The sequence below is a fragment of the Crinia signifera genome, chromosome 1 (assembly GCF_055691185.1).
Source record: "Crinia signifera chromosome 1, ASM5569118v1, whole genome shotgun sequence".
Lineage (NCBI taxonomy): Eukaryota > Metazoa > Chordata > Amphibia > Anura > Myobatrachidae > Crinia > Crinia signifera.
Window position 1 is genome coordinate 425,520,277 of NC_139217.1, and position 25,789 is coordinate 425,546,065.

General features: G+C 45.4%; 1 protein-coding gene across 3 annotated transcripts in view; it reads right to left on the minus strand.

Moving 5' to 3' along the window:
• Positions 1-5,806: 5,806 nt before the first annotated feature.
• The window catches only part of FAM169A (family with sequence similarity 169 member A), a 69,040-nt gene continuing 49,057 nt past the window's right edge, over positions 5,807-25,789 (minus strand). For 2 of the 3 annotated variants that reach the window (XM_083151917.1, XM_083151916.1), the window contains exons 11-13: positions 23,610-23,793; positions 22,691-22,891; positions 5,807-6,497 (exon numbers count right to left, since the gene is read on the minus strand). In XM_083151917.1, coding sequence (XP_083008043.1) covers positions 5,952-6,497; positions 22,691-22,891; positions 23,610-23,793 — 931 coding nt within the window. In that variant the 3' untranslated portion in view covers positions 5,807-5,951. Of the gene's footprint in view, positions 6,498-14,141; positions 15,598-22,690; positions 22,892-23,609; positions 23,794-25,789 lie in introns of those variants that run through there. The other variant, XR_014450531.1, reaches the window with a different exon arrangement.

A 25,789-nucleotide genomic window follows, 5' to 3' on the forward strand; every position in this document is an offset into this window, starting at 1 on the left:
CAGCGACACGCTAACCGCCGTGCGTTCCACCCGCGGGACTTCCGTCAGCCGCACTTCTGGTCTGCACAGGAAGCCACACGGGACCACGCTGATGCTGTGAGAATGGCGCCAAACGTGGGAGGCGCAGACATACAGCAGTCAGGTATAAAAACCGGCATTGGTAAGTCCCTAACTCAGGCTTTCTCCTTCAAAGATGAGGTTTTGAGCCTCATTTATGCGTATATACTCTATTCACACCAGACACAAAGTAAGTGCTTTTTCTGAATTGATGCATATGTTCTATGTATATTTATGCATCCAATATGTCATATTTGTATGTTTCAATATTATTGTAGGCTCCTAGATAAAGGTCCCCTGGACCGAAACGTCGGGGCATATTTGGATATAAACTTATGGATTATTAAACATTTTATGCACCTTGGAATAAATTGCTTATTGACTTGACAACACCCAACTAAGTGACGTTGTCTTGGAGAGTGCCCCACACCCATATCATTTTTTTTATTTATTTTTTACTATCAAATGCATTTGTGTCTGATTAGCTCAAGGTGTCACAAACTGACCATTACTATTGCATGGCGGTATTGACATATTGACACGGAGTGGCATTTTTCTGTAATACATAAAGTTCCTGGGTAAATGATGATGTGTATTGGAACATTTACTTATGTGCTGTTGGATGGATGTATGTAAGGTAGAGAGAACATCAATCCACACAAGCCAATACATGTATTTTGCACAGACTCCCATCCATAAATAAACCTTTTAAGGTGCGTACACACAGGGGCGATTTTGTGCAAAATCGCGGGAAATATGGTCGCTGAGCGACCATATTGCCCGCAATGGGAGTGTGCACCGGCGATATATCGCCGGGTGCGCGCTCCCGTTTTTGCCCCTGTGTTGATCGCTGGTCACAGGAACATGCTCCTGCGACCAGCTGATTACCACTGCCGTCTCCCCCGGCAGTTTCTTTTTCATCAGCGACCATCTCTGGTCGCTGATGAACAGGAGAAACTGAGCAATATATTGCTCAGCCAAATATTGCTCAGCAATATATGGCTGAGCAATATATCTCCCCCGTGTGTACACAGCATTAGTAAGCAAAAACCTAGGTCTCTGCATTTTTATAACACAGGCCAAATAGGAATAGAATGGAAGGCTGTATATATGTGGGGGTATAGGTTATAGTGTCGACACTATGACTGTAGTCCTACATTAGGTTGACAGGGCTTAGTTCTGCACATGAAATGACATGGCTAAGATTGACAGGTCAACACAAGTACAAGGTGACATGTTGGGTTTTTTTGGTCCTGAATTTTGACGTAAGTCGACATGGACACCGTATCAGTCTACCGCGTGCGCTCGTCATGCTTCGGGCACTAGTATATTCACCCTCCATGTCCTAGTGGATGGTAGGGTATGAAAAAAAAGGTACTTGTTTAGTTTCACGGCGGCACTTCCCAGCAGATTGCATGCAATATTTGCATACGATTTGCATACGATGCGATCTGCTGGGAAGTGCCGCCGTGAAGCTAAACATGTACCAAAAACGTGAAAGTCATGTCGACTTTTCTACTGTTGACCTTTAGCCTTCTACCTTCATAGTGTCGTCCTAGCGACCGTATTCAGTTTGTGGTGGGCATAGGGTGTAGGACATTATTAATTGTTGTAAATTCTCAATTTAGCTGTTGCTATCTTCCTCTGAGGTTTAAGGAATAACGTTTGCATTGTATACCATTGCATACCTCCCAACTTCTCCGTGCAAGGCGGGGCTGGGCATGTATGCCTGCTGACAAAATTTGGGGGCGTGGTGCTCCAGTGAGGCCATGCCCCCACTTTCACCCCTGTGGAGGCATGACCAGCGCTCAGAGCTGCTGGCCATGCCCCCATCCTCTTTGTCTCCCTGAATAGATGCTGGGCAGAGTAGCAGGGAGGAATCCCAATTGCGGGTATTGCCGGACCATAGTGGCAACTCAGGTGGTTTGTTTAAAACATGAATACAATTGTTAGTATGTGATTCCTTCCTCATTACATGCACAAATGCCCATGGTCTCTGGGTCTCCTTAGGCCACATGTCTTCAACCTGTGGCCCTCCAGATGTTGTAGAACTACATGTCCCAGCATGCACTGACAGTTTTGGTATGCTCTCATAGGAAAAAAATGTGGCAATGCATGTTGGAACATGTAGTTTCACAACATCTGGGGGGCCACAGGTTGAAGACCCATGCCTTAGGCTATAAGGGCATCAACCTAGAAAAAAAGGGTGTAAAATTCAAGTATAACATAACAGGAGAATACTGCTCTATGCTACACTTTATAGTCTCATTAACATTCAATTAAGGGTATCAAAGACTTGTAGGAAATGGGAAAGTGACCTTTGAGTCTGATTCAGTTAGCCTTGCTAATCGAATACTTGTATTAGAAGTCAAACTAACCTGGAGGCTGCAGGCTATTTCCAGCATGTGTGCTCCCGTAACCCTTGTTATTCAATCAGAAACGGCTTATTGCTGAGGTCACCAGATAAGTCTGCATGGTTTTACTTATTGTGTGTTCGGAGAAGTGGGAAGTCGCCATGAACCTCAAATAGCAGATCATAAGATGGCCAAATCACATAGAAGACTTAAGGTCCATACACACTGGCCGTTTATTTGCCCAGCGTGTATGGATAACGATTATGGGGAAAATCGATGGGCTGAAAAACGGTCAGTGCGTACCCTAAAGATGTGGCCGCTTCACTTTTTAGCGAACTGTATGCATATTAGCAATGCAATTGCAAAATTTTGCAATCGCAAAGCGAGGAGGAGCCAGACGTGTAGTGCGGTACTCCACATGCCGGTGACAGCAGTTGTAGTGTTATGATTTCAGGCCCATAACCAGCTGCAACCTCACAACATGTTTTGTAAACACAAAATGTGATCCAAATATTGAAAAACATATATTGAGGTTCAAGACTTCTGTACTCCCATACATTATTTCCAATTAAACGTGTCCATACACTGAGCGATGAACTCTGTGTGTTTTGAACTAGATAGCATCGCATGTACGGGCTAAAGCACCGTGCGATTTGAACTAGATGTGATGCAATCTTGTTCAAAAAGTACATGCAGCACATAATTTATGTGCTGTGCAATGGGATGTGCGCGGGAGCACGCATCACAACTGTCTTTCACACCGTGTTAGGTGGCTTTAGTATTTATTTATTTTTTATGTAAAGTGTGACTAAATATCCTCCACCCTCAATTACAAACAGCTATTATAACACCACATAAGATTTGTTCATAAATTTGAAAGAAAAATTAGGTGTAATACCTGATTGTACACAAGAGGGCGACATCCCTGGATGTGTGAGCAATTGTGTAATTTGGTAATCATGGGGCGGGGATTTGTTTTGCCTGTGAAAAACAGGGCTCTTGCCACAAAACACTTCACTAAAACTGTGTTTTGGGAAGCTAATTTTTAATTTTCAGGCATCCTAATAGAATTGGCCAGAAATATATACTGATCTGGAGAAATCACAAAAAGCTTCTCAGAAATCCAGGTGTTTAATGACAAGGGGTCTGATTCAAATGTGATTGGGGATGCTATCGCTATACTTACATGGAAGCAGGCAGCAGTGATAGCGCTAATATATTAATGAAGCAGAATGTGTCATACCTCCTGCTGCCACTAGTGATCCGAGCTGGGTACTAGGAAGCAGCATTGTATCATCTGCGACACCATTGGTCAGCTGTGTGATTCATGTTGGCAACACACATCCTTTTTGAGAAACGGAGGTCATCATGCCCCCCTCCATGCCTCCAAATGGCAGTAAACTGTCAGTGGGTTAATATACTTAAACACCTTGATCAAGTGCTAGCAAGTGTGTTTTCTCTAGAATTAAATCTGCCTCATTTATGTAAGGAAAATAAGAGGTGGTCTGGCTCTGGCACCCATTATTTTATCAACTGCCACTACTACACCGCTAACCTTGTTGTATCAGCTACACATATCCTTGTTATCCAATCTGAGTAGAGGTTTCTGTCTGCCAATTTACTCATAAGAATGTTAAATGAAAGAGACTGATCTAGAACCAGATAACAAACCCAAGACAGTTTCAGTGCTAGGTTCTATTGAGAAATGCATTTACCCCAGTCACCAGGTAAACAGGGAGGACCTTGTGTAAATGCACCTATTCACCTGCTGCTTGCATACAAAGCTGCACACCGCCTTTGATGAGCTGTAGTGAGAGATTAACGTGAAAATGTACACCTAAGCCCTGTACACACGGGGCAATATATAGCTGAGCGATATATCGCTCATGCTGAGAGATATATCGCTCGGTGTCCCGTTTGCATCAGCGACCGGAGATGGTCGCTGATGAAAAAGAAACTGCTGGGGGAGCCCGGCAGAGGAAATCAGCTGGTCACACTATGGGCAGAAAACGGGAGCGCGCACCCGGCGATTTATCGCTGGCAATATGGTTGCTCAGCGACCATATTTCCAGCGATATTTGCTAGAATCGCCCCCGTGTATACGCACCTCTAGTGCCTACTATCAGGTTGGAACATCTGCTAATTTCCATTTACCTTCTAATATGCTCAGTGGCAGGGGCACTGGGAGAGTTTTGGGGGCGATTACAGATCTCCTGGGCCTGTGCCAGAGAGGTGAAGCAAAGCCCCCTACTATTGTTCGCTCCCCATTCTAGCACTGATGCCCACCTGATGTCTCAATGATCCAACATGTTTTTTAAGTTCTATGCTGATAATTTGTTTTCCTATGTATAGTGTATGGATGACAAATATGCAGTGACAGACAATTTCCATCTCCATCACACCTTATGACATGGATATTTGCTGTGTTTGCCATCTTCACCACCTGAATGACAAATAAATGTCCCATCCAGCCACACAGGGTCACACTAGCCCACGTGTTCCAGGATGGGGGTATTTTGGAAATCCCCGGTGGCCCCCATCGCCCCAGGACATAACTCCCTCCTTTAGGGGACAGTTGGAGGGAAAGGATCATTGATGAGCTGGTTTCTGTTTAATCGATACAAAGTTTAGCCCTAATTCCAATGTCCTCTCCTTTATTAAGAGGTTCTTTGCATATCCTATTTTAATAAATGGCTGGCCACATCCCATGGGCCACTACAACTGCATTACCTGGGGGGCTCGTCATGCCCCAGTGCAGCCACATGAAGTACTATTTTTGCTTTATTGTGCAAAATGAGGAGCATTCTTATAACGATCCTGTGTTTAGGGTGAATTCTGCATACGTCCATTACACTTTTTAAAATCAGTCATTAGGATTAATTCATGCATTTGTTTGCTAATGATGTCAAATTACTATAAAAAGTAGAATAAAATTACCATAAAGCAGTACTGATAGACTGTAGGGAACAAATTGGACAGAGAAGGCACATCATGTCAGTGGGTAGCCGTGATACTACACTGCCTTGTACAAACTTACCGATCTATTGTGTGAACAAAGCATTTCTGTTGCCTAGACAACCGCCGGCTTCTTAACTGCCTCAAAGTAATGCATCCTATAGAAGCATTTGCTTTTTTTTAAAAGGTAGAACATGCCGGAAAGGTTTAATCGAAACACAGGTATATTATTTAGTTCAGTAATGCACAAGCTTTGAAATATATTGATATTCAAAAACGGCTTTACTTGGTCATTAAACTCCAAAATTAACACTTGCCAGGCCCTTATCTATTAACACTTGTGCTTTAGGTAGAGCTTGGAACTGTGGTTCCAGTATGTGCAATAAGAAAAGTAGTGAAACGCAGGTAATACACACAATAAAAACAGAAATAGGAAAATATTACATGAACAGAAAACTTTAAAATTGAACAGATACAAATGTCTGTGACCTAGGTTGCACAACTTTATATAACTTTTAGAAAGCTCTAATTTGTCCTGTTTTACAAATATTTGTGAATAACAACAAGTAGATTATATGCTAGCAACTAAACTGATAATTTGGCTCTCCTCTTTGCGGGTCCTTTGTAAGCCCTGACCTTCCTGCGCAAACCGCCCCTTCTGTCTGCTACTGGGACCTCTGTTTCCACTTCCTCCGAGCTGCTCTCTCCACCTCGCTCGATAGATTTTTGCACAGACTGGTCTGTCTCCACAGACCCTTCAGACTGTTCTCCAGAAATGCTTCTTTGTCCATCAGATTGTTGCTGGAATGCTACATCTTGGAGTTCAACCACAAGTAGAGGGCCCTGGCGGAGAAGAGGCAGTGTTTCAGATCTGACATTAATGGTTGGTTCTTCTAAAGAAGCAGTGTTTAGGGCTGATGTATCATCGGATGTTGGACATGTTTCAGCAGAATTGCCTTCTGGGTAACCAGGCAGACCGTTATCCGTCAAATCTTCGCTTGGTACCGGCATACATGGTTCAGTGGCTTTTGTGGCCACTGTCTCTTTAAACTCTTCTTGTATTTCTGTCTCCTCTACTTCAGTTATCATATTGTCATGTGTTGTGGATTCTAGGTCATCTGTATTAAGAACCTGTGATGAAAGTTATAAAACAGAATTAACTGTGACTCAAGAATGTGCAGTACACCTTTTATATATTACCCAATCAGTGGGGCAGATGTATTAAGCTTTGCGAAGAGATAAACTTGAGATAAGATAACGCACCAGCCAATCAACTTCCAACTGTCATATTTCAAACCCAGCTGATTTGCTGGTGCGTTATCTTCTTCCAATTTATCTCCACTTTATCTCAAGTTTATCTCTTCACCAGGCTTAATACATATGCCCCAGTGGCACTTATAGTAATGGTAGAAGTAAGGAGTGACTGGCAATATATATATATATATATATATATATATATATATATATATATATTTCTGTTTGACATCAAGTATATAATATTTTCACTATTTATTTTAGCTTTTACTCAACTGGTCTGTTTTATTTTTACAGTAGAAATGTATTTGACAGACAGTATATATACTATTGTGTGACTTCCATCACCAGCTATAGTGTAATAATTGGTACTTCCTCATCTTTGCGGCCACCACTTACACTACGGAACTTACATACTGTACGGTGAGAGGACAGCGAACAGCGAGGGTTATTTTCGGTGATGATCAACTAAAAATAGCAATTTCAGTGTGTTAATTGGCATAAAAAACCACCACCCTGTGTCCACGCCACCACCCTGTGTCCACGCCACCAACCCTTTAGTAAAGTTGTGGTGAGCGGAGCGAGCCCGAAGTGTGGCAAGCAAAGCGAGCCCACGAGGGGACAATGGTGCTGCTAAGCATCATCGTTCCCTCGCGGACTCGCTTCACGCTTCGGTGGCTCGCTCTGCTCCATTTCACTCGCCACAACTTTACTAAAGGTAATAGATGGTGGCGTGGACACAGGAGGGCAGCGTGGTCACAGGAGGTTGGTGTGAAAGTACCTTTAGTTGTCAGAGACAGATGGCCAGACCTCAGCAATCGCCGAAAATCCTTACATAGCGGTTAAAGTAACTGGAATAGCACTGGTCGCAAAGACGATGAAGTACCTAATAACCATATGTTTCTATTTTATTGGTGTTGCATGTACTGGGATTACACAGGTTGAATTTACTAAGATGGGAGTTGTGTTGAAGATGGGATGTTGCCCATAGCAACCAATCAGATTATATTATCTCCCATCTTAGTAAATTTACCCTTAAGTGCATTGAGCTCGATTTCAGGTACTAGCTCCTGGTCTTCTGCTAAACTATTAGCTACTGTGTCCATGTGTGAAGGAACCAGGAGATTGGCAGTAACATCTGTACATGAAGATACAGGAGGGCAGATGCACATGAACCACTGTGAGAAGCGTCCCAGGTCTCATCCTGTCTCAGAACATTAACGTATTGCCTTCTTTATAGAAATGAATCATAGATGAAATATTTTGTCCTTTTTGTGACATCTATTTGGAACCTATGACAGCACGATATAGGACTGAACCTTTTGTCACTTGAAAAACCAATGACGGATTTTAGCTGGGAAGTCTGGCAGAAAATACAGTAACTATATAACTATTGGCATGTAAGCAGCCAGTTACCACCATGTTTTTAGGGATTTTCCCTGGGTGGATGGCTGTCCGTAGCAGGACACTTTTCTAAGGGATCTGACTAGATCTCGTAGAAATTAAGCACATATCACTTCATATGTATACCCCATGGCGATGCGCGGCCCCATGTGTCGCCATCGCTGGCTCAGATCTTGACTACATGTAACATAGAATTTGACGGCAGATAAGAACCATTTGGCCCATCTAGTCTGCCCCTTTTTTTTTTTACCCTTCAGGTAATCTCAACCCTTTGTAATCCTTATTTCTTTGTAAGGATATTCATATGCCTATCCCAAGCATATTTAAATTGTTCTACTGTCTTAGCCTCTACCACCTCTGATGGGAGGCTATTCCACTTATCCACTGCCCTTTCTGTGAAGTAACTTTTTCTAACATTTCCCCTGAACCTACCTCCCTCCAGTTTCAGTGCATGTCCTCGTGTTCTATTACTTGTTTTCCTTAGCAGAAAATTTCCCTCCTGTACTATGTTAAAACCCTTGATATATTTGAAGATTTCTATCATGTCCCCCCTTTCCCTTCTCTGCTCCAAACTATACACAGGGCCGGTGCAAGCCCCCCGCCCACCCCAGGCAAAAACCCCCGTGCCACCCGCCGCCCGGCGGGATGGTGCGGACGATACTGCGGCACGGGGGGGGGGGTTGGGTTCGTCGGGTGCGATACGGCACGGGGGGGGGGGGGGTGCGGGCGATACTGCCGCGCTGAAATCCCCCCAGCGGGGAGCAGGAAGCGGGCGGCCCGGGGGGGGGGGCAGCGTTAATTAACGGGTGGGATGGGGGTCGGGGAGGGGAGATGGGGAGGAGGATAACATACTAACCTGCTTCCCGCTCCCTGCTTTCTGGTACCTCTCTATGGTACCTCAGCGGTTCAGTACCGCTCTCCGGTGGCCGGCGCCCTAGGCAAATGCCTAGTCCTGCCTAGTGGTGGCGCCGGCCCTGACTATCTTTTAGTCTATCCAGGTAAGTTTTGTGATGTAGGCCATGCACCATTTTAGTTGCCCTTCTTTGTACACTCTCCAATGTATTTATATCCTTCTGAAGATATGGGGCCAAATGTAATAGGGTGAGAGTTTCAGAAAGTGAGAGATTTTGGGAGAGTTTCCCCCTTTTTTTAAAGCAGCAATCAATTACACTGAAAAACCAGGCTGATTTTGCAATTTAATTGATTGCTGCTTTAAAAAACATGGGAAAACTCTCCCAAAATCTCTCACTTTCTGAAACTCTCACCCTATTACATTTGGCCCCTGGTCTCCAGAACTGGACACAGTATTCCAGATAAGGCCGTACCAATGACCTATAAAGTGGCATTATTATGTCATTTTTTTCTGCTACTGATTCCTCTCCCTATGCAACCAAGCATCTGACTAGCCTTCCTCATTGCTTTGTTACATTGCTTTCCTGCCTTTAAGTCACTTGAAATAGTGACTCCTAGATCTCTTTCCTCCTCAGTAGTTTCCATTGATTGATACCCATGATACTATATTGAGCCTTTGGGTTTTTGAGTCACAAGTGCATTAAACTGTAGTTGCCATGCTATTGACCAATTCTCAAGTTTACTTAGATCATCAGTCATTTGATTTACCCCTCCTGGTGTGTCTACTCTGTTGCATATATTTGTGTCATCTGCAAAAAAGGCATACTTTCCCTTCAATACCATTTGCAATGTCACTAACAAAGATATTAAAGAGCGCTGGTCCAAGTACAGATCCCTGGGGTACTCCACTGGTAACATGTCCCTCCATAGAATGCACTCCATTTACTACAACTGTCTGTTTCCTATCCTGCAACCAGGTTCTTATCCATTTTATTGTTTTATAATCCAATCCCAGACTTTCAAGTTTATTTAGCAGCCTGAGATGTGGGACAGTGTCAAATGCCTTACTAAAGTCTTGATATGCCACATCTACAGCCCCCCCTTCATCTAGTATTTTGGTCACAGTCAAAAAAGTCAATGAGACTTGTTTGGCATGATCTCCCTGCAGTAAAACCATGCTGTTTTGGATCCTGTAAATTATTCTTTCTTTTAATAGTGTTTCCATTAATTTCACTACTACTGATGTAAGGTTCACTGGTCTGTAGTTACAGATGGATCCGGGCTCCCTCTTGCTGGCGAATCGCCAGACTGTCTCCGCTGGCGATCCGCAAGCAGCGAGGCGCTCCATCTGGCTCCATCTGACTGAGACGCGCGTGCGTCTCGCACGCACGCGCGTCTCTTTTTCCGGGCGACGGGAACCCTGTCTGTCTCCGCTTCAGGGAGACGGACAGGGTTAGGGGAGGCGGCGGGGGAGCGGGGAGGCGGTGGGGACCAAGGGGAAGTGCCGTCGGAAGGGGACGCGCGCGCATCTCGCATACCCTTTCGCAGAGCAGATGGCGGGGGATCGCGGCTGGCGATTCTGCTGCCATCCCCTGCAAAGACAAGGCCGGCGCAATCTGTACTTGCTTCTTCTTTGCTTCCGCTTTAGTGCATTTGCTCTTCTCCAGTCCTCTTGAACTGCACCTGTATCTAGTGACTGGTTGAATAAATCTGTTAATGGTGCTACCAACACATCTTTTAGTTATTTTAGTATCCTTGGATGCACTCCGTCTGACCCCATTGATTTATCCACTTTCAGTCTTGAAAGTTCTGTTAGGACTTTCTCCCTAGTAAATGTACTTCCATCTACCTTTATTTTTATGAATGTCCTTGCAACTTAACTGTGGTCCCTTCCATTCTCCTTCTATAGTAAATACGGAGCAAAAGTAATTATTTAGATGATCTGCAATTGCCTTGTCTCCCTCCACCAAATTCTCAGTGTCTGTCCGCAGTCTTATTATTCCTCCATTTGATTTTCTCCTTTCACTTATATACTTAAAAAAGTTTTGTTTCCTTTATCTACTGACTGAGCCATTTTCTCCTCAGCTTGTGCCTTGGCACGCCTGATCACTTTCTTAGCCTCCTTGCGCCTGGCAAGATACACTTCTTTGTCGTTATTATTTTAAGTCTGCTTGTATGTCCTAAAGGCCATCTTTTTTGCTTTTACACTAGTTGATACCTCTTTAGTAAACCACCCTGGCTTCCTTTTCCTGGTACTTTTCTTAACCCTTTTGATACAAAGGTCCGTTGCCTTTAGTATTGCACTTTTTAATTTTTTCCACCTCTTAACCCTTTTGATACAAAGATCCGTTGCCTTTAAGGTGCGTACACACGGGGGAGATATATTGCTCAGCAATATATTGCTGAGCAGTATATTGCTCAGTGTCTCCTTTTCATCAGCGACCAGAGATGGTCACTGATGAAAGGGAACCTCTGCCGGGGGAGCCGCAGAGGTAATCAGCTGGTCACGGGAACAAGCTCCTGCAACCAGCGATTGGAACTGGGCAGAAAACGGGAGCGCACACCCGGCGATTTATCACCGGGGCACACTCCCATCACTGGCAATATGGTCGCCAGCGACCATATTGCCAGCGATTTCAGCAAACATCGCTGCCGTGTGTACACGGCTTTAGTATTGCACTTTTTATTTTTTTCCACCTCTCTGTAGTCAAGATCTAGCCAAATGGCCAGAGTTCTAACCAGAGAACACTGGTTACTACAGATCACCCACACACACATAGCTCACCATACCTCCCAACATGACCCTCTCCAGGAGGGACACAATGCTCTGCTCCTGGACTTCACTTTTAATGTATGATCACCATCACCTGTGTTGAACAGGGTAACTGATAAGAAAGGTGTTTCAACACAGGTGATGGCAATCCTAAATTAAGAGGGAAGTCCAAGAACAGAGCATTGTGTCCCTCTTGGAGAGGGTCATGTTGGGAGGTATGCATTTTCTGGACACTTGTCCCATAGATTATTACATTTGTCAGTGATATATTTTATACTTCTCCATCTTTGCTATAATTTGCTTTCAGTATTAAGGTTTTCGGTAGTAAATATTGTTTTATTCCAGGCTCTGCTTTTCTATTCACTATAGTAATTTCAGCAACAGAAGTGTGATACCCATTTATATTCCCTTGCTTTATATGTAATTATAAGCCCAGCGGATGTAATGCCGGAATCCCAACTGCTCTTATAATACAGAAGCTTCCAAATGGATCAGGATGCCAGCAGAATCCAGACAGATGGCATCCCGAACCTAAGTATGCCAGCATACCTCCCAACATGACCCTCTCCAGGAGGGACACAATGCTCTGCTCCTGGACTTCCATGGTAATGAATGATTGCCATCACTGAGTAGAACAGGTTAATTGATAAGAAAGGTGTTTCACCACAGGTGATGGCAATCATACATTACCAGGGAAGGCCAGGTGCAGGGCACTGTGTCCCTCCTGGAGAGGGTCATGTTGGGAGGTATGTGCCAGGCGGGTTTGGGTCAGGCAGGGGAAGTTGAGGTTAGATTTAGGCAATAGGGGGGAATTTAGGGTTAAGGTGCCCACACACTAGAAAGATCTGTGATCATAAGATGTGCGCATAAATTAGCCTTCAAATCTTTTGTCCGATCTGGACAAAAGATTTCAGGCAAGCGCACATCTTTACCAAAGATTTTTCTTAAGATCCCGTGTGCGTTCCTATGGATCTTTTGTTAAATCTTCTGATCTTTTGTGCAGCACGTAAGATCAGAAGATTTAGCAAAAGATCCACGGGAGCGAGCATCGGCCGATTTTCGACCGATTATCGGTAAATATCGGCCGATATATCGGCCGATTTATCGAAAATCGGCCAATCGGCCCAAAAATCGTTCTAGTGTGTGGGCACCTTTAGGCTGTAAGCGGGGAGTGTTAGGGATGTAGGGGGAGGGGGCTAACCACTAATACCCTTTTTACACCACCGCAAAAACCCAGGTCATCGAAAGGTCAGCGGCGGTGTAAATGGGTCACGCGGTGTCCCTTTACATGGGACTTCTACCCAGGTCCTGACCTGGGTAGAGGTTGGTATAAACGGGTACGCCGGGTAATGATGTCATCTCCAAGCGGCGGCTCAGGAACCACCTGCGCTGGGTGGGGAGGAGCTCCGATGTAAAAGGTAACAAATGCCGGGTTGTACCCGGCTGGAAGCTGGGTCCAAAAACCTGGGTGTGACCCAGCATTTTGGTATAAAAGGGGTATTACGGAGGCCCTGTTGTGATTCTCTGCAACGGGATCACTGAGTCATCTTTTGGCCACCAAGGTCCCCACTGCCAGCATATTGTATGTATCCCCTGAATTATCCGTCAAAACACACAGCAATCCCATCACCCCATATATTAAATATACACAGAAAACAGCAAATTTCAGGTATTTTCGATGTGTAATGGGAAAGTCTGATCCCATCCCAATAGTGGTGGACTCTCCCAAACTCTGGGAGAGTCCACCACTATTACTCCTTTTCCACTAAACCTATAACCTGACTTATTTCAGGGCAACCTGCATCGAGTTTTGGTGCAAAGTGGTCAGATAAAAAAAACAAGTTGTGTTGCCCAGGAATCCAACCCTGGTAGCTAGCAGCGTCACACCTGGCATCGACACGGTTAGCCTGCTGCGTCAGACTAAAAGCATATGGAGAGCTGGCGCTTTTATATGATATCATGGCGCCAGCAGTGGGAAGAACCAGCAATAACCCAGGTTAAAGGGCCCTACACACCTGCCAATGTGTGTAGGGCTTTCTAACTACAATAAATTGGCTCAGCACACACACAGCGGGAGCTGCCAGCACTGTGTGCTGAGCGAGCCGACAGCGCCAGTGCTCTTCGGTGGAGAACACTGACGATCGGTGAGATTTGTGCTCATTGATCCCAAATCTCATCCAGCGATAGCGACGCGCAGGGGCACGCATTGCACACACACCGATGTAGGGGCATTTTCTAAGCGACATAGCCAAACTTAGCAAAGTCTCTTAGAAAATCCCTTAACATCGGAATGTGTTTAGGGGTCTTAAGCCTGCGGTGTGAACAGAGTTTCAAGCCGCTGTCATAGGGCTGGCAATCGTGTTCAATTACCCAGATCAGAGCTGGAATTTTAGTGGAAAAGTGGTAAACTATCAGTCCTACTTGTATCTGACAATAAATAAATCTGGCAATAAACACTTTTCCCTGGTTTTTATTCTGAATATTCCACATACATGTATGTATAGCCATTACTGTCTCCTGTCTCCAGCTTTCTGGTTTCCACATTTTTCTTAAGAAAGAGGCGGACATAGAGCGCTTAAAAAATTTCTTGGCTGGATCATGCCGGCTTGTTTCTCCGCATCCTCCCGCAAGGCGCTGAGCGCATCTTCCACCTGCGCCTCCGGTATCTCTCCATCCACCTGGACCAGGTACTTGTATAGGAACAGGAAGGTGAGGAACGGGATGCGGGCGGCGCCGCCATCTGGGTCCTCGGTCAGTATGGCACAGGCATGTTTCAGGGCAGCGGTGATACTGCCACCCAGGGTGCTACAAGCCAGGGCCAGGAATTTCAGCCAAACCACTTCCCTTCCAAAGTCATCCAGCTCCAGGATGCTGTGTAGCTGTGTCAGGGGCATACACAGGCCTCCCCACCTCTCCTCCAGCTCCTCCCGACTCACCAGGGCCTCGGCACCCAGCTGCCTGTGCAGCACCCTCAGCAACCCCGGGGTCAGTCCTGTGTCTGTCCTCTGTGTTGCTGCCGGACTCTCGGCACGATCCTTCACCGGCAGCGTCTCCCCTCGGGACAGGCTCCCGAAGTAGGCGGCCGCCCACTGCAGCACGTCCCGGGGCTGCGTCCTGATGGCCGCCTTGGTGAATTGTTTCAGCAGGTCCGGCAGCTCCGGGGGCACATGGATCTGCTGCGCGCAGAACATGGTCTCCGGCAGTGGCATGACGGCTGCTGCTGCTGCGGGGGTTACACTCGCTCCGATTCTGAGAGTCGCACCGAGCCGGGGCACCTGTGGCAGGGCTAGGCACCGCGCTGTAACTTTGTTAGTGTCGCTCAGTTGTCGGCGTCCTCCTGCGTTTCTATGCGACTGTTTCCAAGACGACGGCTCAGAACTGTGCGGCAGCAATGCTCCCTCTACAGGGCAAATGGCGCCAACTTGTCTTCATGTGTGTCACACTCAGGTGTATGAAGTGGATGGAGATAAAGTACAAGCCAACCAGCTCCTGTTATCTTTCAAACACTGCCAGTTAGGAGCTGTTTGGCTGTTACTTTATCTCCATGCACTTTATCTCTCTCCAAAATTTGTGTGGAGGTCTCTTGTGGATGTCAAATGGTAGCAGTCACTCTGAGTAACCTGATGTTGATTCCATCCATGGCAGCCTGTATTCTAGTTTATCCCAATTGGGGAGGGGGGTGCACTAACATCCGCCGCCACACATCGCAGATTACCGCATGATACTTCCGAAAGTCCCTCACATGGGGCGGTATGTTCTAACATCCACTGCCCTGCACTGCACCCCTTCTAGTTTATTCCAATGGGGGAGGGGGGTGCACTAACATCCACCACCACACATCACAGATTACCGCATGATACTTCCAAAAGTTCCTCACATGGGGCGGATGTTCTAACATCCACTGCCCTGCATCGCACCCCTTCGCATTGTATCGTATTCTTAATAATTGCATATGCTCTAACATATGTGATTATTAGCACAAGGGACAGCTCTTGAAATAAGAGCTGTCCCTTGCGATGCGGTTATGTGATTATTAGCACAAGGGACAGCTCTTGAAATAAGAGCTGTCCCTTGCGATGCGGTTCTGGTGCTGGACTTCCTGGTCTGAGACCCGAGAGTCCATCTGCGCATGCGCAGAGGGCCGGGTCCGGCTACAGGGCATGCTGGGAGGGATCCCTCACTGATGCGGTAAGAATCCTATAGGCTTCTGCAGGGAATCGCCAGCTTTTGCTGGCCATTCCGTTCGAAGCGCTTACACTGCAGAGGGGGGTTAGAGCATACAGAAATGCCCTAAAAATCCTGATAACTGGGTTTTTACCGCATTTCTGGTTTAGAGCATCCTGTCCATAGTGCTGCAGAGAGAAGCCCATAGGCAGGGTTTTTAACCAAATTTTCATTTTAGTGCATCCAGCCCAATGTGAGGATCCGGCAGTGTATACCGTATATCTGTACGGCTGCCTGTGGAATCCTATCCTGCCTGCTGTTATTGCATTTCTAGTATGGAGGCGACACCAGCCCTGCGCTGGGTGCAAAATATGCAGTTGACACAAATGTGCCCTCCCTCTGCATGCTACGAGCGATCAAGGTAAATCAGCTTACACAAACATGACACTACCGTAGATGCAAGAGTGATCACATGGTCGCTGTCCAATCACCGTCCACAAACGTCCATTTCATGAAGAGTGTGACTTGTCAACAGATGGAACAAACCATATGCACCAACACACAAGTTCTCAAAGTTGGTCCTCAGCACCCCTGCTCAGGACCCCTCACAGAATCAAGTGTAATAATTAGCTCCACCTGTGGATCTTTTCAAATATGTCAGTCAGTAATGAGTGCACCTGTCGGGTGACCTGGAAAACATGAACTGTGTGGGGTTCTGAGGACCGAGTTTGAGAACCACCGAGGACACCTGATCTGGTGCATGTGCAGTATGCTGAAATCTGCAAGATATGTTCACATTGTGACTTATTTCACACATAAGACAACACTCGGAGGAGGAAAAAAATGTATATGACCACACTAGCGCTGTCAAAGCTGCGATTCAGTGGGAGTGTGTAAAGCCCCTATAAAAAAAACCATGTAAAACAAAAGAGAACAGTGCTGACACTGGGAGCAATCCTTGGTGGATTCCTGGCAATATGATCAAACAGATCATGCGGCCATTGCGGTTGGTCCAAATGACTAATCAACCGTTATTGTTATTTATATTATCTTTATTCTGTGGGATCTCTGCGTACATGTCTATGTGTGCATATACTGTATATGTGCATGCACATATACAGATTATTATTTGATATTACTACATTATATTATGCAATATATATATATATATATATATATATATATATATATATATATATATATTATATGTAATTCTGAACTATAATTCATTATTCCTTTTTGTGGTTTGTTTTATTTAAGTATTTGTCATCTGAATATAAGAGCAAATATATATCTACAGATTTGTATCTTTTTATTCATAAAGAGTGAAAGCAGAAATTACTTTATTTTATTTGACTGATTGCACTCCCACTATTGTTTTTATATATGCCAAGGCAACAACCTCCACATCCTCTCATTGGCCAGGCCAATCATGTACCTGACCCAGACAAATGGGACACCTTGATGCAGTTGCATTACGTGCCGCGGTCTGCCTCACATTGCAGTCTCATACAAACAGATGGGAAGACACTCCCCGCTTATGTTGGACTCCAGCTCCTGTTAGATATTTTTTTGCTGTCAGCAGGGTACCCCTGGACAAGGAAAACCCTCCTCCCCAGCCATAGGGGTTTATTTACTAAAATGGGAGTTCTATTTCAGATGGGATGTTGCTAGGGGCAACCAATAAGATTTTATGTATTATCTTCTAGAAGTTGCTAAATAAATAAGTAGAGTCTGATTGGTTGCCCCTAGCAACATCCCATTTAAAACAGAACTCCCATCTTAGAAAATAAACCCCACAGTCACTCTGCTTTTCGGGATTTACACAAAAAAAACGGGGTCAAAATTATGGGATGCAGCCCTGATACCTGGGATTTCCTATACCCGGGAAATTCATTATACAGATGTAGCCGGGCTAATCCTTGGCCGGCTCCTGCCAGATCCCTTTCACTGGCGAGCGCCGGCCATAGGGACTGGGATGCGCGTGCGTCTCAGTAACACGGCAGCTGGGCAACGCCTCCCTGCCAATCTCCACTTCAGGGAGACTCTGCCCAGTTCGGGGAGGGGGGTCGGGCGGCGAGGGGGACCGGGGAGGTGGCAGGGACCGGCGGCAGGCTCCATTGCCACGTGTGCGCGCGCCCCTGGTGTTAGCCGGACCCTGGCGGGGGCTGGCAATTCTGCAAAGATTAGCGCAGCTACATCTGTACACCTCTTAGCAAAAGTTGTAGGTTTTACTTATTAATTAATCAATATTACTGTATCTATATGATTTTGTTTTTTAATTCTTATTTAATTTTGATTGTATACATTTTCCATGCAGCCTAGTTAGACACATATGTCTGACATCATTTAACCCCTTCAGTGGTGGGCTTTTTTTTAGGGAGCACTCCCAACTAGGTGTTTTTTCTGGGAAGCGCTCCCTAAAAAAAAAAACACCACTGTAACCCCTGAGTCCGGCCAGCGCCGCTGAACAGTCAATCAGCCGCTGCCCAGTCCTGCCCCTGGCAACCCGGCTGTGTGCAGCATCATGTTACAAGGTCACTCCGTATACAGCCGGAAGGAGGCAGGGCCGGACAGCAGGAGCCGGGCAGCTGCTGAAGCTAAGCACAGTGCTGATCTCAGCGCTCAGCTCAGTGGCACTGCCCAGCAGGAGGGAGCGCAGGCAGTGGCACTCCCGAGAATTTTCCAGGTTTGCCAGTCTGGAGCGTAATCCAGAAAATTCTCAGGACTGCCACTGAAGGGGTTAATCAATAGGGGTATATATATATATATACATACATACATACATACACACAGTCCAGAGTGGGCAGCACACTGTTAATAATGCGTAAATGCTGGTGAACACACAGTGCCTTCCAATAGGGCTCCTCAATATCTTGGGAACTCACAAATACAATTCTGTCAGGCAGCACTCGAAGAAACTTCGAGTGCCGCCTGACAGAATTGTATATATATGTATATGTATATATAGTGTCCAAATGTCACTCTCCTAATGTGCTCCTGAGGAAGACATGCCTACCATGTTAAAACATGTTGAGCATTAAAATGAATTTGCTGCGGCTTATCATCCGGACCGGCCTATTATCTAACAAGGAGGAGGATTTACACACATCTTAATAACCACCAACCATACGGATCTATGTAAGGACATCTTACTTAATGCACTGGCTGGGTAGCGCTGACCTCCTGCTGGGGATTATACCGGATTATACGTGCACTAGCACTCATGCACTTTATTGTAAACTCTAGAGAAGTTGAGAATCTTCTTTACCAACCTATGGGAACTCTTGCGTTTATGTCAGATTGATGTGTTTTTATGAATATTGATTAAATGCTTATTAAAACCAGCCGCATGGTACGCTTTATATATTTGTCAGTGAACCAAGTGCTGTTCTCCTTTGTTTATTGGTTTACTCTGAGGAGGAAATTGGGTCTGAATGCAGTTTGTAAACCATGCAATTTACTAAAAAGTCAAAACTGCACATCAAATAGCATTTGCGTATTGGGGACATTGCTGGTAAGCAAATTCTCCCATTTAGTAACTGCAATAGGATAGTTAATGCAAATAAGCAAGAGAGCCCACATTTTATCATTTGAAAGAAAGAAAAGTATAACTTCCACTGATTATTACAATCCTAGCCTACTCCGCAACGGTGCAGGTATTCTATTATCAATCAATTGTTCCCATTGTAATAATCACTTTCTTTTGGAGGAAGTTGTGGAGATTATTATTATTATAAAGGAGATTATTGTGCGATAAATGCAAATGCCATTCCGTTTTGTGAAAAACAAACATTTTAATTGAAAAAAAAAAAAAATCACAAAAATGATATATTGTTTATATCATTTTTTTAAGTTGTGCGACGATGTTTTAATGCCTCTTACGGTCTTTTCATCAGGTCTCAATACAATTAATTACATGGTGCAAAACAACACCATGTAATTGCGCCATGTAATTTCATCTTTGTCCTGATGAAAAGACCATAAGTGGTCTTGAAACATCGTCACACAACTCTGCTCTACCTAATGCCTTAAAAAATGATTTACACAATATAACGTTTTTGATCAAAGCACGATAAGTGCCGCCTCTTGTTCCTACAAGGACCCTGCCAGTTACAGAGCGGTTGTCTGCATATATCACCTCTTTTGGAGGCCAGCACGGCACCATTATCTTATCTGGAGTGCCAAACAAACCTACATGTGTGTATATATACACACACACACACACACACACACAGTGCAGGGCTGTTAGGGGTCAAGGGTGCAGGTGGAGGGGGGAAAGGAGAAGAGAGGACTACTTTGTCCATTCTCTCTACCTGCTGCCTCATGTCCTGACCATCCTTGCCATGCTCACTTCTTGCCTGAGGGGCAGATTTATTAAGCTCGGTGAAGTGATAAACGGTCTGGTTTTAATCACCGGCCAATCAGCTCTGACCTATCATTTTTCAAACCAAGCCTGTAGCTTCAGAGGTAGGAGCGGATTGGTCGGTAATAAAAACCAGACAGTTTATCACTTCTCCAAGCTTAATAAATCTACCCCTCAGTTCTCCTTACCTGCACCTCATGTCACCTGTCTGACCTTAGACCAGGGCCCTCTTCCCTCCTGTTCTCACGGCACTTTTCTTGCATTTCAATTACAGCTCTTTTACTCACCTACAATCTATACCCACATCTCTTCTCACTGAGGGGTAGATTTATTATAGCGGCACTAAACGCCCCGCTATAACACTTCCTGCTTTGCCTCATTAGCGAGGCGAAGCAGGAGGGGACACCGACAAGATGTATTAACATCTTGTCCGCCGAAGCGGGGGAGCGCTAACTCCCCCCTCCGGCGATGTCCCCTCCTGGAGACAGCGCATCTTTTAAAACTGATGCACCGTCTCCTTCCCTCCGGCCGGCTCACTGCGCATGCGCGGGATCTCGCTACTCACGCGAGATCCCCAGCGCAGCTCAGAGCCAGCAGCAGGGACAGTGCTGTCCCTGCTGTGGGCATAGGGCATCGCCGCCTAAAGTCGATAGCTGCAGGGGGCGGAACAGTCAGCGATGCTGACCTTTCATAAATTAGGCAGGAGGCAGGCGCGCAATATAAAATATCGTAGCTGCGCTATGCCTCCTGTCCCACACCGCTACACGTTAGACACCCGGTCAGCGGATGTCATAGATCAGGGGAAGCGCTATCCCCTGCCATAACGCATGGGGATATCGCATATTCCCCTGATCGCCGGTACATAAATCTACCCCTCACTTCCCTACATCTCAACTGTATTGTGTACTAAGATTTGTGTTGCTAGTTGTGCTTTGTTTTTGTTCTTCTGTCACTGTATGTCTAGTTCTGTATACCCTGTACTGTTCTAATGTGTTCTATATGTACAGCGCTGCGTACCATTTGTGGCGCCTTATAAATATAATATAGTGTTCACTCTAGGAGTGACACCGGGCAGGGCGCTGGGGGGCGGACCGGGCACACCGACGTCACAGCTGGGGGCGTGCCCGGGCCGCCGCGTCACCAGAGGAGGCGTGCCCGGGCCGCCGCGTCACCAGAGGAGGCGTGCCCGGGCCGCCGCGTCACCAGAGGAGGCATGCCCGGGCCGCCGCGTCACCAAAGCGGGCGTGCCCGGGCTTCCTCCGTAGTCCGTGAGCTGCCGGGGAAGCCTAGCGCCGCCGAGATTGCGGTGCCTGGAGCTTCCCCGGGCACAACATTAGTCAGGCAGCAGGCTCTTTTAGCGGGGCGCTGCTGGAGGGGCAGGGCGCATTTTGCCCTTTAGAAATCGGGCAGGGTGCAGCGCCCCGCTAAAACAGCCTAGCGGGAACACTATAATATAACTGCACATCCCTTACACTTAGTATAATGTCATGGTTTAAACTGAATACTAAAGACCATCCCTTGCACCAGCCACTCAGTGGTGCTCAATTTCAGAGGTATTGATCATTACTGAGCTGATTAATTGACTGAATTGAAATGGAGTTCACTTAAACTTGATCTACTCTGACAGGTTGTGGCAGCCCAGTGTACCATAATGTACTGCATCTGCTCAGATTGTATCATTTTGTGAAAGGACATTACAGGAATATGCCCATTCAATAAAAATGTTCCTGGGTATTGATGGAAGAAGGTCATTGAATTTATTACCACTAGGGGTGCAAGAGGGATCTATTAAAACAATTATAGGCCTAATTCTGGATCATTTCCAAAAGCAAATGGACAAAACCATGTGCACTGCAGGGGGGCAGATGTAACATGCGCAGAGAGTTACATTTGGGTGTGTTATTTTGTTTCTGTGCAGAGTAAATACTGGCTGCTTTATTTTTACACTGCAATATAGATATCAGTTTTAAGTACAAACCCCACCCAAATCTTACGCTCTCTGCACATGTTACATCAGCCCCACCTGCAGCGCAGCATGGTTTTGTCCATTAGAAAGAGAATTTGTTTTTCAAGTGAACCAGAATCAGGCCCTTTGTTACCAGATGGAAGGGGACAATAGTGCTTCAATGGCTACATATGGGCACTAGGGGTGTATGAGGCACCACTGGGGCATCTATTAATATTAGGGTGGGGTAGGTGAGGCCACTGGGGTGAGGGTCTTACTGGCACTTTTAACAATATGCTTACTTTTATAATGGGAGAATAGACACTGGAGTTGAGTTTATCACTAATATATTTAAATGGCTTTAAAGAAGATCTTTTAAAATTGATTAAATATCAATGACATTTTGTTTGGCTAAATACATAACTTTAATCTATAAGCAGTATCTGGGCCTCATTGCCATGTGTGTTTTAGTTGCCTATTCTATATCATATCAATGCCTTGGATAGCATGTATTATAGATGGTAACGCCAATTAAATAGCTCTCATGGACAGAAAGCTCTTGTTACCTGATCAGGAAATGAGTCTTCAAATGATTTCTCCAAATCCATGTTGACTGAAACCAGAGTGGTGAGAGACTTTCCAATATTGTCATCTGGCTCTAAATTGGATTCGGTGTCTGAAGCGTCTCTTGTTATTTCTTGGGAATCCACTAATTGAGGCTCAAAGACATCCTTTGTGATGTCCCCATTCACTGGCTCCAGCTCCGTCTAATGAAATGTAAATATACAGTATAGGGGTCAGTCTTGACAATTATAAAACACAACAGAGATGTCGGCAATCTACATGCCGACAAAAGCACCCACTATAAGCTTTTGTGGGGTGCTCAGATTTTAGGAAATAATGAAACTATGGTACTCCATAAGATGCATGAGATCCATAAGATAAAACATCCATTAACACCAACCCGAAGCGTGGCGAGCCCGCGAGAGGCGGCGGAACGCGTCCTCCGACCTTCTCATGCCCCCACTATCCACGTTGGCTTGGAGTTGATTTAATATAGTGTGGCGAGCGCAGCGAGGCGAGCGGACGCGTAATACCTGTGAAGTAATGCGCGTCCGTTTCAAACGCTTCGGGCTCGCCACTATATAAAATCAACTCCACGCCTACGTGGAGAGTGGGGGTATGAAAAGGTTGCTGCACTCGCCACGCTTCGGGTTGGTGTTGATGAATCTTTTATCTTATGGATCTCATGGATCTTATGCATCTTATGGATGCATAAGATCCATGAGATCCATAAGATGAGATCCATAAGATGCGATATTGTACATACAATTAAAAATCTTTTCAATTGTATAGATTGTATATCTCGTCGATCTCGTCCATGCACAAACACATAAGATGCATGCAATGCTTGCGATATCGTCCCGACACATACAATCTAGATCGTGGGCGCCGTGCTAGGAAATAAGTACCGAAACTATTTACCTGTTTATCTTCACATAGGTCGTCTGATGCATTCTGGACCTCCAGATTGTCATATAACATGTGTTCCACAGGCTTTGCTGAGATCTCCTCCTGAAGTTTGGCCATGTCGCTCTCATCCTTGTCTTCTGCAAGTTGCTGGATCAGTTCTTTAAAGTTCTCCACGATCTGTTCCTTAGAGTCCATTCTGCAGCCAAAAAGTATAATTATTATCTTTTATTTTTTAAGGTGATACATACTGTGTGCACCACTAGGCAGAGAATGAACAAGGTGACAGTAAAAATTGACTATCATAGGGACAGCAAATGTAAGCTGACAACACAGAGCAATAAATCAACAAACTAGATAGAAGGCGAACAAGACGTGATGCATAACTCAATGGGTGAAATGTAATAGGATGAGAGATTCAGAAAGTGAGAGATTTGCTAAGAAATCTCCAGGTTTTTTAAAGCGGCAATCATTTACACTGCAAAATCAAACTGGTTTTGCAGTGTAAATGATTGCTGCTTTAAAAAAACCTGGAGATTTCTTAGCAAATCTCTCACTTTCTGAATCTCTCATCCTATTAAATCTCACCCCATGTATCTTGAAGGGCAAGCAGAGGTGAGTCACAGGAGGGGAAGGCACTCAATGAGCCTGTGCCCAAAGGGTGAGTACACAGACAGACTAGGGACAAGGGACCAGGAAACAAGAGACAAAGGGGCTGACAAGGGACGAGGAAACAAGAGAAAGTCGCAGCTTACCAAGTCCTTGTAATGCCACCCAGGCGAATCGCCGCCCCCTCTCATGATGTGTCACAAAGACACATGCCCGCATGTGCCCACAGCCATGGTTGGCGACCATTAAATGATTTCTCCAGGGCTCGCAAATATAAGTCAGCGGAGACTGTGCTTGTGGCTGAAGACAGGGCAGGCGGCTGACGTCATGTGAAGTCAGCCATCCGCCCACGGCACACATTGGCATGCCCGTACCCCCATGGGAATGCCTAGCGTTTTCATGGGGACGCCCATAAAATGCTGGTGTTCCCATAGGCGTAACTATGCAAGTCGCCAAGTACATTTGCCCAGGGACCCTGCTCATGAGCATAAATCATTATGCGCGTTTGCAGTAAAAAAACATTGGTCCCCCGTGCGAACGTGCGGGGCACCGTGTGAACCGGAATAACCCCCAAAGAGCACTGGAAAACAGTTTAATGTCGGGGAGGAGGAAGATTGGAACGGACATTGAATAGGTCAAATGTGCATTCGACCTATCGCTGCCAAAAACGGTCAATATTTCAGACAAGTGGAAATATCGTCCAGGATTGAATACGGAATAAGGGAAATGGTTGCTAATTCAACAATTTAGAGGTTGTTTCTGTCAATGCAGATCTGACTAAAGGTCCCCATACACGGTCCGTTCGCGGCGGATCCGTTTTGTACTTTGAGGTGTGCGCTCCCGCAGCATCTCATCGTACAGTACAAAAAGTATGTGCTGCACATACTTTTTGTACTTGCTTTTCATCGCATCGCATTGCATGCACAATGCATGCACAAGGCATGCCATGCGATGCCTGCTTTACAAGTACAAAACGGATCCACTAAATGGACCATGTATGGGGACCTTTAGTCAGATCTGCAGCGATGAGTTTGAATAGATCTTGGCTGACGTTTCTGACTATTGTACATATCGGCCAGGATTGGATACCCCTCCATAATACCATAAGGTATTAGGCATCCTCACTAAGTACAAACAGAAACATTTAGGGCAGAATATTTCAGATGGGGCAATAACAAAGCTAGGCAGATTTCATGTTGTTTGGGGGAATTTTTTTTTTTTCCAATAAGGAAATGGTGATTTACAGCAGAGCTGCATAAGAGGAAAGTGATTTGCTGTGGTGGGTCAAAGACCTAGCGCATAGGGAATTCCCTGCTAATACAAGCATGTTTCTCCGTAGTGAGTGTTATGGGGCCTACACACATAGGGGCAGATTTATTAAGCTTGGAGAAGAGATAAACTGGAGATAAAGCGGAGAAAAGGTAAAAGGAGATAAAGCACCAGCCAATCAGCTGTGTTTGAAAAAGACAGTTGGGAGTTGATTGGCTGGTGCTTTATCTCCTTTTACCTTTTCTCCGCTTTATCTCCAGTTTATCTCTTCTCCAAGCTTAATAAATCTGCCCCATAGAGACTATCTGAGCATTCTG